Source organism: Natrix helvetica (genome assembly GCF_964273705.1).
Source record: "Natrix helvetica genome assembly, chromosome: 4".
Lineage (NCBI taxonomy): Eukaryota > Metazoa > Chordata > Lepidosauria > Squamata > Natricidae > Natrix > Natrix helvetica.
The window spans coordinates 92,889,702-92,905,980 of NC_138550.1; the positions used below are offsets into that span (position 1 = coordinate 92,889,702).

Here is a 16,279-nt window from a genome sequence, read left to right on the forward strand (position 1 = left end):
TGCATTGCCGCAGAAACCTTTGAGAAAGCCAGCTGCATTTTGCATCCAAGTTGGAGTTGGATGTTGCAAGCAGAATTGAGCCATTTTGTGGCTGAAGTAGTGCTGACTTCGTGAACAATTAGCACACATAAACATCAGATACGTGAGTAAAAACAAAACAAAACAAATCCTACAAGTTTGTCACTTCTAGGAAAAGTATACTACATGTCTGGCCTCGAGACGCTGTCTCTCCAGTTCCTCAGAAGTAGAAAAATGAGCACAGCCTAGAAAAGAATAAGTCAGGTATTTCTCCCCAAAGTGTAGATTTCAATTTGCATGATTCTGGCAACTTATTAAACGGCATTTTTCATGCCAATCAGAATAGGCCAGGGTGGTGACAAATATGGAAAAATGGCTGAGGGCCACAACAACAAGCACAGTGAGAGCCAACTCCTCTATTAATGCCACCATCTCTCTTTCTCTCTCTCACACACACACACACAAATGTGTCTTAACTGAGTGATTGGTGGAATTTAAAATACAAAGTTAGAGAACCACTGAGGTAAATCAATCTCTCAGGATTGATGGAAGGTTAAAAATTCAGGGAAAGTATCATTTTGATTTGGATTTCCTTTAAGGTATTTTTAAATCTTGCCTTTATTATTTTTATAAGCAACTCAACCCAATTTTCCCCACAGTAACAACCTTTGAGGCGAGTTGAGCTGAGACAGTGACTGGCCCTAAGTCAGCCACCTGCATTTCATGCCTAAAGTGAGGACAATTATATCCTTATGATTATATCCTAAGTAGGTTATATTTAACTATATTGCTTTGAATTCCATGACGAACAAAGCCAGTTCTCACAACTCTACTTTATAACCCTGCATCTAAATTTCTTCTTCCCAAACCGATTTGTAACAATAGCCCCACTTTGGGCAACTGTTGAGTCTATACAAGTAGTCCTTAATTTACGAAGACAATTGAGCCCAACATTTCTGTTGTTAAGTGAGACATTTGTTAAGTGAGTTTTGCCCCATTTTAAAACCTTCCTTGCCACAATTGTTAAATGAATCACTGGAGTTGATAAGTTAGTAACCTGGTTGTTAAGTGAATCTTCATCACATGATCATGGGGATGCTTCAAAGGTCGTAACTGTGAGAAAATGGTCATAATTCATTTTCTTCAGTGCCATTTGAACGTTGAACGGCCACTAAATGAACTGTTGTAAGTCAAGGATTACATCTAGTCTCAGCCCTAAAGGTAATTCATATTGAGTTCTTTCACAACAGCAGTCTCAGGACTTTCTTCTTCAGATTCACATTGAAGCCAAACTAAGCCAAACACTCACAGGTCCTAAACACAAAGACTGTTGTGTTTTCAGGGAAGCTCACCATAGTTACAAGCGAGACATATTCCTTTTCAATCAAAACTTTAGAATGTGGCCAAAGCTAAGTCAAGGTAGACTGTATTGTTTGATATCCACAAGTGCTTAGTTTTTGTGGCCAATTTCATACATGAAATATAAAACAAGCACCATTGCCAAAGTCCAATTAAAGGTAAATAGGATGCTCATTACTCATTCTGTTTTTTAATCTAAGTTATGGAGAGAAGTGACATTTTCCTTAATTTTATTCTCATCTCCACTTATTTTAATTTTTAGCAGTTGACCTGCAATCCACACACTTTGATTGTTAAAGACATATATATCTTACAGGATTTATTATATGTTGTCTTCTTTGGTTGAATTCTTAAAAAATGAAGAATAAATGGTAATTATAGTAAATATAGTAAATAATTATAATTGTTTCTTATCCAGCCCAGCCCTGAGTCCAATGAGTAGACAAGCATTTAGATTAAAAATGGTTATCTTTCAACCTATTATTAGCAGTTCAAAATGAATCTCATGATGCATAATGGCACTTTATGAATTAGGAATACGAGTTTATATGCATCTCCATAGGGACATAGTTCATTAACTTTTCAATTCCTGATATCTATTAACCGTGTTAGATTCTGCCTCCTGAAAACCCTACCAAAACCAATACTGTACATAGGGCACCATTAAAAGTAGAAATAGAGGGATATGAGGACCGATCAAGTGAAGAATGTATCATGGAGAAATGAAAATTGTGAAAAACAGATGCTTCCTAACATTGGTGAAGAAATAGCTATGTCCAGTCCTTATACTCATCGGAAGAAAATGGGAAATGTGTTCAAAGCTTACTATATGATAAATGGCAAAAATGGAGGTTAAGGCAAAGGATAAAAGCACCTCCGTTTTTTATTTCTTGGTGTCTCCCTTATGTCTCTTTTGGAGCTCCAAGCCCTCAGTCCCTTAGTTAACTGGCTGTTTTCTCTGGCAGCTTCCCAACTTGCCTCAGTTGGAGCGATCACACTAAAATTAACGTGCCTTTTCTTGAACATCTTGAGATAATGAACAATGTTTCCTGAAAAAGAAAGACAAGTTAGTAGTTTCTTTGAGCAGATGATAAACAGCAATCATTGGTTCCAGATGGCATGACTCAGCAGCTAAACTGCTACCAATACAGGTTTCATGCTTTCCCTTCAATATTAAAGCCAAACTTTTTTTATGGGAGCCAGACTTTCCTTCCTTACTGCTATGAACACAAACCCTTTCCTAATTATGGACAAAGTTGTCCAATATCTGTAGAAGACAATTCATCCTGGTAATACTTGTCAATATGAACATTTAAATAGTGCCTAAGGAAAACCTGCATGGTTTTAACTTCAGTTGGATTATCACTCATTTGACTATTATGCCCTTATTTTGACCTCTTACTTACTTTTGTAATGACAACATTTTCACATTATAAAAGCCTTTCATTATAAGGGACAGCACAATATAGGTGTATCTATTCTGCATTACATCCATAATGCCCACCAATATCTCATAGCTGCAATAATAAATAAGCATCAAAAACATAGCTATTGTATTATATCTCCTTTGATAAAGTAACTCAAACTTGTATTCCGGAGGATAAGGAACTTTAATAAAAATCATTAATTTTGCCATTTGGGTAAACATATTCTCTCTTGGATAACACGATCTCTGCTATTTCTGAATCATATATGCATGTGAAGTACCATGTTGAGAACTTACATATTCAAGTAGTGTTTGACAGAAAAACACAGAGACAATCATTTTGGCCAGACATCTAGATATCCTTCCTAACTTCCTTTATTGCTATTATGCTTATGGTCTCATTTCAATTTTTAAAAAACAAAACAAAACAAACAAAATCATTTAAACTACAGAAGAAAATAGAATGAGCATAAACATACACATATATTACATCTAGAAGATTTTCAATACTTTAAAAAAAATGTTCCCTTTCTATACCTGTGCACAAATTTTTAAAACCACTTTCATGAATGTGCAATTTGAAAGATACAAAAAAAGTCCTCATGGCCTAAATGATTACATTTCATCATTTTCCCTGCTGCTATTGAAAGAAAATAAAGAGAGAATTACATTTTTGCTATGTCTGGAAAACACTGGGTAGATTGAACTGTCTTCATTCCAATGTTTAATTCTACTTGAACATACAGCATTTTCATTTGTAAATCAACTACTCTGAAGAGACAGAGAGAAAGAAAGGGAGAGATCATGACCTGTACAGTAGAACCAGCTAAATAGACAACTTTAATCTCATAACATGATGAAATCATTATAGATTACAGATCATTTGTTAAGTGAGTATGCATGCAGTCTTCTTTGATATCATCACCAGCAGAGAAGCACCGGATATGCCTCACATTCTATTAGCGGGTCTTGCTGTCCTACTTTTTACAGCAGACTCTGGACTGTCAATCAGCTTGCCTGGCATCAATGATTCAGTCCATGTGACAGCATTTCTCCTCCTGGCCTCCCGTCACCATCAATACCACCCTCCCAAATCCCTAAATCTAGCTCACAAGAGGAGCTTGCTGCAGCCTTCTTTCAGCCGCAGGAGATCACAGTGAAACGTTTGGAGATGCATGACATGTTGTGGAGGACAATACCAAGAAGAAAAACTAGGACACAGGCCACCAGGATGACAGTGCAAACCCCTGACCAGGTGGAGCTTTTCACAATGCCCCTCTGGTCTTGCTCCTCCTCTCCTGTAACCTGCGGCATCCCAGCCTGCAGTGGCTGTTGCTCGGCTGGGATTGTGACCACAGTGAGAGACTTCTGTTGGCTGCTTGGCAAGAGACGACAGCCAATGTCTCCAGGCAATAGAGACCTCTCTTTGGAGATGGGCAAGGGCAACATGTAACACCCATTGCTAGGAAGTTTGATGAAGACTGGAGTGTGCTCTGAAGTGTGGGGTATTGCAATCACGGCAACGACGTCCGGATCATCTGGCAACTGGGAGACAGAGAAGCCAGGTGGGAGTTTAGTGACACCTCGGCACCATGGACACCTCAGGTCCTTCTGGCTGGTCCTCATCTGCTGAAGGCAAACAGAGCAACAAGTATGCTTACAGTCCAATAACTTGGGTCTCCTCCGTGGGCTGTAGTAATTGAAACAAATCTGACACTCTAGAAGAATGTCCTGGGATAGATTCTCCATGGTTGCCCAACTATTGAAAAGCAAAAGATATCACGCTGACTTGCAGTCCAGTCCAAAACCTGGTGCCCAGAGCTGTTCTTGTCCTCCCACAATGACTATTTTGTATTCTGCTACCAAACAAATGAAGGTATGAAGTCTAGAAGGAAGCATCTGACTGGAGGTCCATCAGCATCTGCGGGGGGAAAAATAATGAGAATGAATCATAAAGATCTATTAAAATACCAGAGGGAGGAAGAGATTTATGAATGCAGAGGAACAGAAAGGGCTTCTCAACTTGAGACTCCCCTAAGCAGTGTCACAACAACAGCAATCATTAAAAAAAATGCAGGCTGCAGCCAAGTAAAAACCTTTAAAGAAAACCTTTCAAGCTAGTGCCTGAATCTCCATGTGTATTCAGCCAGTAACAAAAATACTATTTGCTTGCAGGAAAAAGAGAGAAGAGTGATTAATTATTATGAGCTTGAGAAAGAAGCTTCATCATTTGCTTTAAAAAGTGCTGAATGATACAAGACAAGTGGAGTAAGAAACATTTAAACAACTTCTCAGTCATTATGTTGCAAGTTATCACATGTCATTTGATATATGCCTTGAATGATCTTCTGTTACATTTTAATGGAAATGCCCATATACATAGTACACCTTATGTATAGTGTAAGAGCTCACTGAAATGGATTAGAACAGAGTTCTCCATTCTCATTCTTTGGCATGGCTTGCTAGATATTCTGGGAATTGTATCCCAACTGGTTTAGCTAGGTACTGCTTGTGTTTGGGTACAGCACCAAAACGTATACAAGAGCTTGCATGTTTAATAAATACAGCAACATATTGATTTATGCAACATCTATATTTGCAAAAGCAATCCTTGGGCAGTGAAATCAGCAGCTGTGTGTGTTATGTTAATGGAGTGGAGCTAGTCCTCTATGTTAACTTCTAAAGCAGGACTTTAATAGAATGATACTCTGGACAGGACCAGTTTCATAATATTTTCCTTTCTTTCTGATCATTGCATTCTTTTCTCTTTAGATAATAATCAAATAAAAAGAGCATCACAGTCGTGCCAATTCTATTTAACTTCTCTTTTTTTGTTTGGAAAGTGCTATGGAAGTGTAACTTGTGCACCAAACAAGTCAAATGGGGAACCCCCACTGTTGGTAGCAATATGGGAAGTAGTTACCGTAAGTAATAGTAATAGACCAAACAGGCAACTCTTCCAGAACATCACAAGCTTTATGTGTGAACTGTACCACAAGTCCCAGCAGCTCAACTCTGTGCTTAGATTGTTGGTAGAGTTTTCCAGCGTTAGAATAGACGGGAGATTTCAACCTCAATTTTTGGGTGTGAAGAATGAAGCAGTGTGGCCATTTATGGCAACCATAGACCTGATCCAGATTATTTATTTTGTTAATCAAAGTTATACACTCCCCATCTTACTACTGAACAGACTCTGGGAGGTTTACATAAAAATTATTGAGGGTCAAACACTTGTGTGTTATACAGTGAATATGTTTTTGTCTGTTTCTTTTTATGTGATGAGGTGATCAGGATTTGAGGGATGCTAACATCTATCCCAAACTATTCTCTGATTACTACAACCGTTGCTATGCCTTGCATTCTTTCCCTGCATCTATTCAAATCTACATGACACTGTTTTCATCAGTCCACTACAGTAGATCTACAGTAAAACACAAAACCAAGACATGAAAAAGCTGAGATAACCACTACTAAGTGAACACCATGGTGATTCCAGTTGTTTTGGAAAAGATGGTGTGAATGTGGGTGTCTATGTGCGCGCACGGGCACACACACACACACACACACATGGGAAAGAAGTGATGTACAAAAAAAGTTACAAACATGACAAAACAGAAATACAGGTTATATCTAAATAGTTGGCATACTAAGCCAACAGAATGGATTTCAGGCAACAAGAATGAAAGAAAAGGCAGGGAAATAGCATCTTCCTTTTAAAACAGCTTGTAATGCATTAGGTCAAAAGATTCTAATTTGGGTTTTGGTACTAGAGACGTTTGACAATGGACTCATGTAAAAAAAAGTAGCTATCCACCATTCATTTATCTCTTTGTGTATTTGTGTATTCTGTATTTTTTAGCGTCTCCTTTTAATAGGTTACTTTAATACTATTTTAATTTTGTTTGTTTGTCTTTCAATGGTTCTGCCAAGACTGAGAGGTATACATTAATTCAAGAATCTTAGAATAAAGTTAAATAAAAAAACAGTCTCTATCAAATCCCTGGTAGGGTGTTTCATGGTCCAGTGGCCATAAGGCATGGCAAAGTTAGCATAATTTCAGTGCGTCTGTAGCCTAGCTCACTACCCCTAGATTGGAGCGGTATATAGATGTAAATCCTAAGCAGCAAAAGTAAATAGATATGTAGATTAACTCTGTATGTGTGTGTTTATTCATGAGAGTATGCACATTTTATATGTATGCACACATATATACTACTACCAAATACTATAAACCACTATCTTAAGAGTTACTTTAACATGGATTGAAATTATTAATATATAATTTCAATAAAACACATATAGCAGAGGTTCTCGCAATGCCTTGATTGTCCTGTGCCCTGAATGTCTCATGAATTTTTTTTCACATCACCCCTAAGCAAAAACTATGTACTACTTCAAGCTAGTAGTTCACATGGGGTAAAATTTTAAATACGCTGTTACATCCGTGTGAGTTTGCTGCGGCACCCTGGGATGTCACGTCACACACTTTGGGAACTGCAGACTTAAAGTGATTTTAAATGCAACCCTTAATATCATTTCGGTGCCTTTTGAAGCTTTCCTTTTGCAATTGATAAAACAGCTTTTCTTCAGAGAAAAGTGCAGGAAGAGGAGAGATTTTGATTGTCTTCAAGTTTTGCAGTATGGATTCAGATATATAACCAGTTGTGAGGTCCTTGGTGCTCTCTTAGCTTGGTTGTTTTCTTGCAGACATTTCTTGCAAACTAGGTAACATTTTCAGTGCTAGTAAAGTTGTGTACTGTGGAAACCAGATGGCGAACCAAATGACCTTTAATGATATAAAGCCTGAGTTAAAGTACAGATAGTACTTTTTATCTGAACCCTGCTCAAACTGAGAATGCATACATACAAACAAACACGCCAATACATACTCACCTGTGCACGTCATAACATGAATATTTTTCTGGTTAGTTTAGACTGAGAAATAGCTGCTGTACAAGGGTTAAAATGGATTTGAATTTACATCTACTGCATCTTAATTTATATGCAATGAGACTACAACTTGGTCTAGTTTCCCCAAATCTAGCACTCCCAGATGTGTTGGCAACATGGCAACTTCCAGAAGACCTATCACATCAGAAGCCTGAATACACCTATAGGTACCCATTTCGGGGAGACTCGTGTAAGCCACATTCACACACAACCCAATACTTGGAAAAATCCAGGATATTCGTCCCATCAATAGCGCCAACCACATTTGCTGTTTGTGCTTGCAAAGACGTTATGCACAAATTTGCTCAGATCTTGTATGAGGGTATAGCTGACTTCAGCAGCAGTCAAAAACACTGTTTTGTCATTAGTACTTTGGACTATCTGATGACAGCCAAGAAAATATTGCTGACTGAGAAAGACAGTCAGGGATATCTTTAGAACTCTTAAAGGACGAAGAGTAGGAAGAGAGAAAGGCTGGAAGGCAGTGACACTCAAGTGAGACCAAAAGACAGAGACAATCAGAATCATGATTAATATCCTTGGTTAGTGCAGATTTCATAGCAGCTGAAAGCTCTGCAGGCTGAGCTATATCTACTAATGTTAATAAAAGCTAATGGTGTATGAAAAAACCACGGGCAAAAGTCTCCAAGGAAGAGAAAGAGGTGCATTAACAGCAGAAAGGAGTAAAGAGGGGGAAAATCACAAATTAGTTGAAGCTAATTTTCTTTAAGAAAAAAAAAACGATTATTGAAAGTGACATTGTTCTTGAAATGTAAACGCAGTTCTTCACAGAATGCCTGCTGGTCTGGTGAAAGAGACTCCTTAGCAAATTCCCCTATGACTCCTGAAGTTGCAAACTCTGGACATGGGTATTCATTTATACACACTACTATTTGGCAAGGTTAAGCTCAAGCTTGTAACTAGGCAGCACATTACCTTTACCAAGGAAGTTTCAAAATGCAAACTCCTCCAATACATTAAGCTTCCTTAGAAACCATTACACACTATGCATGATTTAAATATGGCCATGCTTGCTGCCCTAAGGCCATGGAGCAGGATGGGGGTGGGGGGGCAGAAAACAGGAAAAAGGAACAGTTCGGGGTTGCACTAGAGAAATTTACTGCCGGAATGAAATGCATTAAAATATAAACAGGATGCATATGCTTGAGTCTTCACAAATTAATTTACAATTCCTACCCTTCTGCTATTAAAGGTATCTTTAACACTTTCACAAGGTCTGTAAAACCTGTGGTTAGACACTAACCTGTGGAAAATTACCAAGCAAGTGTGTTTCGTGCACTGTTTGCTTCTCTTTAACAACTCAAATAACTTACATAGGTACATGTGGACTTTTCAAACAAATGCATCAGGACAGAGAGATAGGGATGAGATTTCAACTTTTGGAGCATCTTAAGCCATTTGTCTAAAGTAAGTAGACAGGCCAATTTAGAGTTTCTGATTATACAGCCTCCACACCATTTTGCACCTAACACACTGTATAAAAGGCATACGAAGGAAATTACTATCACTTTTTTACTTGGTGATATTAAAAGCCCTTGTTTTCTAACTGTTCGGAAGACATCTGTCTGATTGATGGTGTGTAAATTAAACAGCCACTTGTGTTCTATAGAAAGCCCACCAGTCATTTAAGGAGGAACAAAATGAATGTGTTGTTGTGCTGTAAAACAACTTAAAAAAATTAAAGTAGATAGTTGGGCACAGGTGTCAACAGAACATTAGGGATTAGTGTTATTTTTTAAATCAAAATCTACACAGCTGTATTGAAGAACAAGAATATCACCAGCATGGTATTCTCAGATGCCAATAAGAGCTTTTCTTTCTAATAAAATATTTTCTCTTGTTTAGCTCTAAGAAGTTGCCAGCAAATACACTCAGGAGCGAGTGTTACTTGTTGGTAAACCATAACCATCAAAACTGCAGGTATTAGCTAGCCTCTTCTCAAGAAACTGGCCTTGAAACTAGGAATTTGCAATAGCTATCAGCAAGGCCACAGACACCTAGATCCCTATAGGCCGAAAGGTAAAATACAAAAAAATAAACAAATATTTATTCAATAAATAACCTTGTGCATAGTCTTGTGAAAGGAGATGGTGTAGAACTGAACCCCCTCTCGGATAAATTTAATTTAAATTAGACTTCAGGTCTCATGTCTTCACCCTGATGGATGACCTATGCATGAAGAGAGAAGGGCTCTTGGTCTCATTTCCTTAGGTATCCAACCATTTTCAACAGAACTAAAGATAGTTCCTGTCATGAGGGTATTCTGGGTTGGAAATTATAGGTACAATACTACCTATTACTGAATACTAACTATTACTAAATACTAATAATACTAATACCTAAATACTAAATGTCTACTTTCACTTTTCATTTAAATCTTGTGGAAATGAAATCTGATGGTATACCTGCAAATGCTGTGAGAGAGGGAGAGGAGGGGAAATTGGTCTGGTATCAGCTTTTCTATTCTTCAAACAGCAGCCAAAAGTATTATTTGGTTTTGGTTTTTCAAACAAATAGTTACCAAGTTTTTCATTTGCTTTGCTAAAGTTTTATGTGCCATTTTTTAAATCATATCACTCTCCTGCTATTATTTTTTACTTATGCTTTATCATTATTATTAAAGTGTGCCACAATCATTGGGGAGAGGACACTATTTCTTAATATATTTTGAAAACACTCTTTATAAGAAAGCAAGACATTTTTTATTCCCTGTATTCTATCCTTCATTCAATAGATGCTTTTATGGGTGCGATGGCTCAGCACACATAAAAATATGGGTGAGCTTGTCAAATGGAAAGCTGATAACCTGGGTTCAAGACCCAAGTGCCGCATGAAGGGGTGAGCTGTCATTACTTGTCCCAGCTGTGGCTCAACTAGCAGTTGGAAAGCATGGTGGTGATGCAGTGGTTAAATGTAGTATTGCAGGCTAACTCTGCCTACTGCCAGCAGTTTGATCCTGACTAGTTCAAGATTTCATCTTGCCTTCCATCTTTCCGAAGTTGGTAAAATGAGGACCCAGATTGTTGGGGATAGTATGCTGACTTTATAAACTGCTTAGAGAGTGTTGCAAAGCATTATGAAGCGCCGTGTAAGTCTAAGTGCTATTACTATTGCTAAATGCAAGAAGATAAAGAGGTACCACCATTCTGTGCACCTCAACGTATGGTCATGCTGACCACATGACCACGGAAATGTCTTCGAACAATTGTTCGCTCAGTAAGAAACAATGATGAGCACCATCCACTGGACTAAGACATGACTGGATAGGGATCTTTACATTTACTGTTTTATGGGCAAAAGAGAAACGTTTCCTGCAACCCTCCTTGCCTTCTCAGTCAACATCCAATTTTAGTATTCTCTTCACAGATACTCTGCCCAATGAAGCAATTTCAGTTAAAATAAATTACTTTACAAAAACTCTTCTTACCAATCTAGCGTCAAGTCTTCCCAGGTAGACCAGGCAAGAAACAGAACTAATTCTACTTTATTGTAAGGCTTCCTTAATAGAATCTTGCAAATCTGACAGTAAAAATCTCCTGCCGACTCTTATACAGTCTGGGAATTTAGGGAGGATCCTTTCTGAGTTTCGTTCTCTGCCCATTAGGCAGCTGCAGGCTATGCCCTCTCTTATCTGATCTTACCCTATGCAACTCTTTACATACACCCAGCACACACAAATACACACAGATCGCCCAAGGTCATTCTCTCATACCATTTCACACAGATTGCCAGATAACCAAGCTGAAATCATATAAAATCAGGATACATTAAGCTGGCCAACTTATTACAGAAATTAATTATAGTTGTTCCATGCAATGGTAAGACGTACACTATTATAAAATGCATAGACATATAACCATATTATGTTATTACATATTAGAAAAGCAAATTTTCCTGTTCATCTAAGGAAAAGCTCCTGCATGGGGATTTTCCAAGTCTTATAAAGTTGAACCAAGTAACTTTGCTAGTTGTTGTTGCCCCAGAAAAAAAGTGCATCAATAATTTTGCAATATGGAGTTGGAGGCACTGTCTCATCTAGCCTTCTCCTGCCCCAGAAACCAAGATGCCACAACATCATGGTGTTTCTCCCAGTAGTTCCTGGCTACTTTGAGGAGACATTGTGCCTTTCCCTCAAAAAGCAAATAAATGAATTGAAGGTTGAAGATGGAAGGCTTGTTATCATGTTGATGGTGGACATCTGGAGAGGTGAGGTGGGGAAGAGTGGCAGGGCAAACTCCATGAATGGAAATATCCAAATAATGTCTTTATTTGCCTGCTACTCTGTTAATTTTTCCATGACCATAGTTGTTAAAATGACTCTATCATGGTTTGTTAAGGAAATGATTTGATATTATAGTTAGGGCTGAGACCAGCACAATGGAACCAGTGATTCCCAAATTAGAGAGAATTATTATGTAAACACTCTCAGCAGCCTCCTAAGGCATCAAGGGACCAGCCAGATTTCTGTTAACTCATAAGGAAGGAAAGAAAATGTCTAGCATTTAAAATCTGCATCAGAGACAGCTAGAAAAGTTCTGTCTTCTTTGTACCACTGTCAAATGTTTAGTTTAAGGCTTCACCCTTGCCTGCAATAAAGATTCTAGTCTAGCCAAGTCATGTCTCGATAAAGGAGATTTCAATAGACAAACTAGGGTAATGAAATGTCTGCAAGAACACAACCAAGCTCAGAGAGCACCAAGGATTCCAAAAGTCATGTCTGAAAATATTGTCAGGTCAAGCCAAATGTGAGTGTAAAGAGAACTGCGATTTACTGAACCAGACAATTTCTATTATCATTACTACTACTACTAGCACCAGCACTACTATTACTGCTCTCGGAAATCAGACTCCTAGCTTTTGTGTATGTAAAATGTTTGTTTTAACACATTCCTGCAACTAATTTTCTATTTTCTGAGAGTCCTCTGATAAATCTCCATTTAGACTGGCAGATCTGAGCGATTAAAATCCAAGCGGTCATTAGATTGGGGGGGGATATAGATGTCTATATCTTTTTGCTGTCATCTAATGGTGTCCCAGATTTTTGCAACATAGAATTTATAGTCCCATTTAACTAGCAGAATGACACAAAACATGCCTTAGAGAAATATTAAAACTTTGGTTTAAAAAATTGACTATGAAAGAGAATAGAGTATCATATTTTGGGTTCTATTTGCAATGGGAGAAGGAGTTGGCCCCTTCCAAGTTCAAATGCATTTTTTTCATTCATTTATTTATTTTCTTTCATTCATTAAATCAATCAATCAATACCTATGGCTGTTCATTTCAGCAAGTGATTCTGGGCATCATAATAATCACTATACAAGAATTAAAATGCACACAGCGGTCAAGGAGGGTGTTACAGTGTTTGGTGGTCAACCCACCAGAAAATAGGAGTCTTCACACACTTGGAACTACAAGCACATAACCAGGACTTTAGGACCTTATGAAAAGTCAGCAGGCTTCAAGCCATCCTACTATCTGGATAGAGGATGTTCCATAGGGCGAGTGCAATGGCAGAAAAGGCAAACCTCCTGGGCCCCAATGTCACACACTGGCCAATGGAACATGGCGCATGTCCATCCTGCCAAATGTGATTAGAGAGACAGAAACAAATGGGAAAAGATAGTCTCTTAGATAAGTGGGTCCCAAAACATGAAGAGCTTCAAAGGTGGCAGCCAGCACCTTAAATCCCATCTTAGAAGCATGCTGGCAACTAATGTAGTTCATGGAATCACGGTGTTAAATGTGCCAAGTAAACAGCACCATTTACTACTTGTCCAGCTGCGTTCTGCACCAGTTGAAGCTTCTGAATGCTCTTCAAGGGCAGTCCCATGTAGGGCACATTGCAGTAACCCAAATTTATCTCATATATCTGAAAAAACAAAAAATGAAACAAGCAAAACCAACAAACCAATAAAAGAATCTCTGTTCAATTGTAGTTGTATCATTACACCAGGGTCAGGTTTCAATACTCCGTGGAGTCAAATTTCTCATTCTTGCAAGAATCTGGAAATAGGTAAAGATGAGTAAAAAGTCCAACGAGGCAAGAGTAAAACCCGAAGATGCCAAGTATAACAGGCTAAGCGAAGGAGCAGCGTGGAGTTGCTGATAGTGCTGTGGAAATGATAGAAAAGATTCTTTACTGACTTCTGGTTTCTTCACAAAACTGTCATTCGTGTTTCCATTACCTGAAGAAAACCTTCTGTCCATATCTTCAAATTGTACCGCAATCACAAACTGCAGTGCCAAAGAGCAACAATCTGCTTCCAATAAACCAGTGCTGCTTGAACATGGCCTTGTCTGCTCGAGTTCTCTGTAAAGACCAATGGTATAAAACACTTCTGGCATTTGCAGCTCAAATCCCAAGAGCTTGGCCTCCGAGAACTGGAAAAGCTGCCAGTCCAAATTGGGAGAGGCATAATTGAGTGAAGCGCAGTTCATGAAGTCAATTGGTCTTGACTGGAGACAAATCAAAAATCCCCAAGCTCTCTTCTTTGAACTGCTTTCACATGTAGAAAAACAAATGGGACTTGAAACTTACATTTACTGCATGTTTCCCAGACAAATCTATTATTAAAACCCACCCAAGTCAAGCATGCAACGAAATATATTACAGAGGCAATATAAAATGAAATGTGTGTCAAGCAGTCTTTTTAATGGCAATCCACCACCCATCTCAAGTATTCTCCATGTGAGGACAATTCAGATCTATTGTTAGATTTCCTTTACATTGATTTACATAGTGTTTACAGTTTACAGTAGTTTACACAGTGGTTAAAAGTGCAATATTGCAGGCAAATGCTACCCGAAGTCTGGAGCTCGATCCTGACGGAGGCTCAAGGTTGTCTCAGCCTTTCATTCTTCCAAGATCGGTAAAATGAGATATGGTCGGGGGTGATATGAAAATAATGCTTCTATATTGTAAACTGCACAGAGAGCATGATAAAGTACTATTTGCCAGTATATAAGCCTAAATGCTATTGCTATTGTGATTTACTAAGATTCCAGATTCCATCAGTCAGAATCATTCTGAACACACAATATTGTTTCAAGCTCACAGGCCTTACACATGGAATTCTATTGCTGCATAGTTCAGACTTCCTTCCTTTTACCAGTACAAAGAGAAGTGAATCATTCGTGGTGGTGTTATTATTAAGCTTTAACTGTGAAACTTGGAAATCTGGAAAATCCTTAGTTAATCAAACCTGAAACCTTGGGATCTTAATACTACATCCTGGCCTATTTGTTGCCCAACCTGGTTCCATCATTCAGTTTAAACATTTACAGGTAGTCCTCCACTTACAACAGTTTTTTCAGTGACTGTTCGAAGTTACAACGGCACTGAAAAAAGTGTCTTATGATCATTTTTCACAGTTACAACCTTTGCAGCATCCCTAGGATCATGTGATCAAAATTCAGATGCTTAGCAACTGGTTCATACTTATGACGGTTGCTGTGTCCCGGGGGTCATGTGATCACCTTTTACGACCTTCTGATAAGCAAAGTCAATGGGGAAACTACATTCACTTAACAACCGGGTTACTAGCTTATCAACTGCAGTGATTCACTTAACAACTGTGGCAAGAAGGTCTCACTTAACAATAGAAATGTTGGTGTCAACTGTGGTCAGAAGTTGAGGACAAGCTGTATTTCCTATGTTTGCAATGCACCATATATTTTCAACTCCTTTTCTCTTACATCAAGTGGCTCCAGTTGTGCAATTGTGGCTGCACTGAAAATAAATGAATTTGGACAGATGCACTCTTGTGCTAAGGCACATTTTTGTGAAAGATCAACTTCCAATCCAGTATGTGATACCTGGTGAAAAAAAGAAATCTTTAAACAGGAAGCAGGTCAACTGTTTAACCAACTATAAAAGAATGCTTCAAACAGGTTTTTTGAACCAATCTATAGTAAGGAAGGATTTCAACCAGTAAGCAAGCTGTGCCAGAAAAATAAAAAATAAAATAAACACCGCTGCTAATAAATCAATAGTGCTGTGTTAAGCATCAGTGTCAATGCATTTTTCATTCTTATTTTTAAATGGGTAAACAGTGGCAGCAGAAAAAAGCAGTGAAAGCAAAATCTTGGCATGTGTAGCGTGCGTGGAACACATGCATCAAAAAGACACCTTTGTGCTAGCAACAAAAATGAAATGCTCAACTATTTGTACTGGACAAAGAAATTGTGCCTAAACCAATCCATATTGTGCAGGATGCTGTGAAAAACAGGATTGCAAAACAGAATTTTCACACTAATCAATGACAGCACTGCTGCATACAGTATTTGCAGAATTACATAGAAAAACAAATGATGCCGTAGTCTTTAAAAATAATCAACAGAGGGATAGAATCAAGATCACGTGAAGTGTTAATACCACTTTATAATGCCTTGGTAAGGCCACACTTGGAATACTGCATTCAGTTTTGGCCGCCACGATGTAAAAAAGATGTGGAGACTCTAGAAAGAGTGCAGAGAAGAGCAACAAAGATGATTAGGGGACTG

General features: G+C 38.2%; 1 protein-coding gene across 2 annotated transcripts in view; it reads right to left on the bottom strand.

Annotated features, from left to right (window-relative positions):
* Positions 1-3,160: 3,160 nt before the first annotated feature.
* The window catches only part of RNF152 (ring finger protein 152), a 50,017-nt gene continuing 36,898 nt past the window's right edge, over positions 3,161-16,279 (bottom strand). For both annotated transcript variants that reach the window (XM_081949947.1, XM_081949946.1), the window contains one exon: positions 3,161-4,724. In XM_081949947.1, the coding sequence (XP_081806073.1) occupies positions 3,941-4,552 (612 nt within the window). In that variant the 5' untranslated portion in view covers positions 4,553-4,724 and the 3' untranslated portion in view covers positions 3,161-3,940. The remainder of the gene's footprint in view (positions 4,725-16,279) is intronic.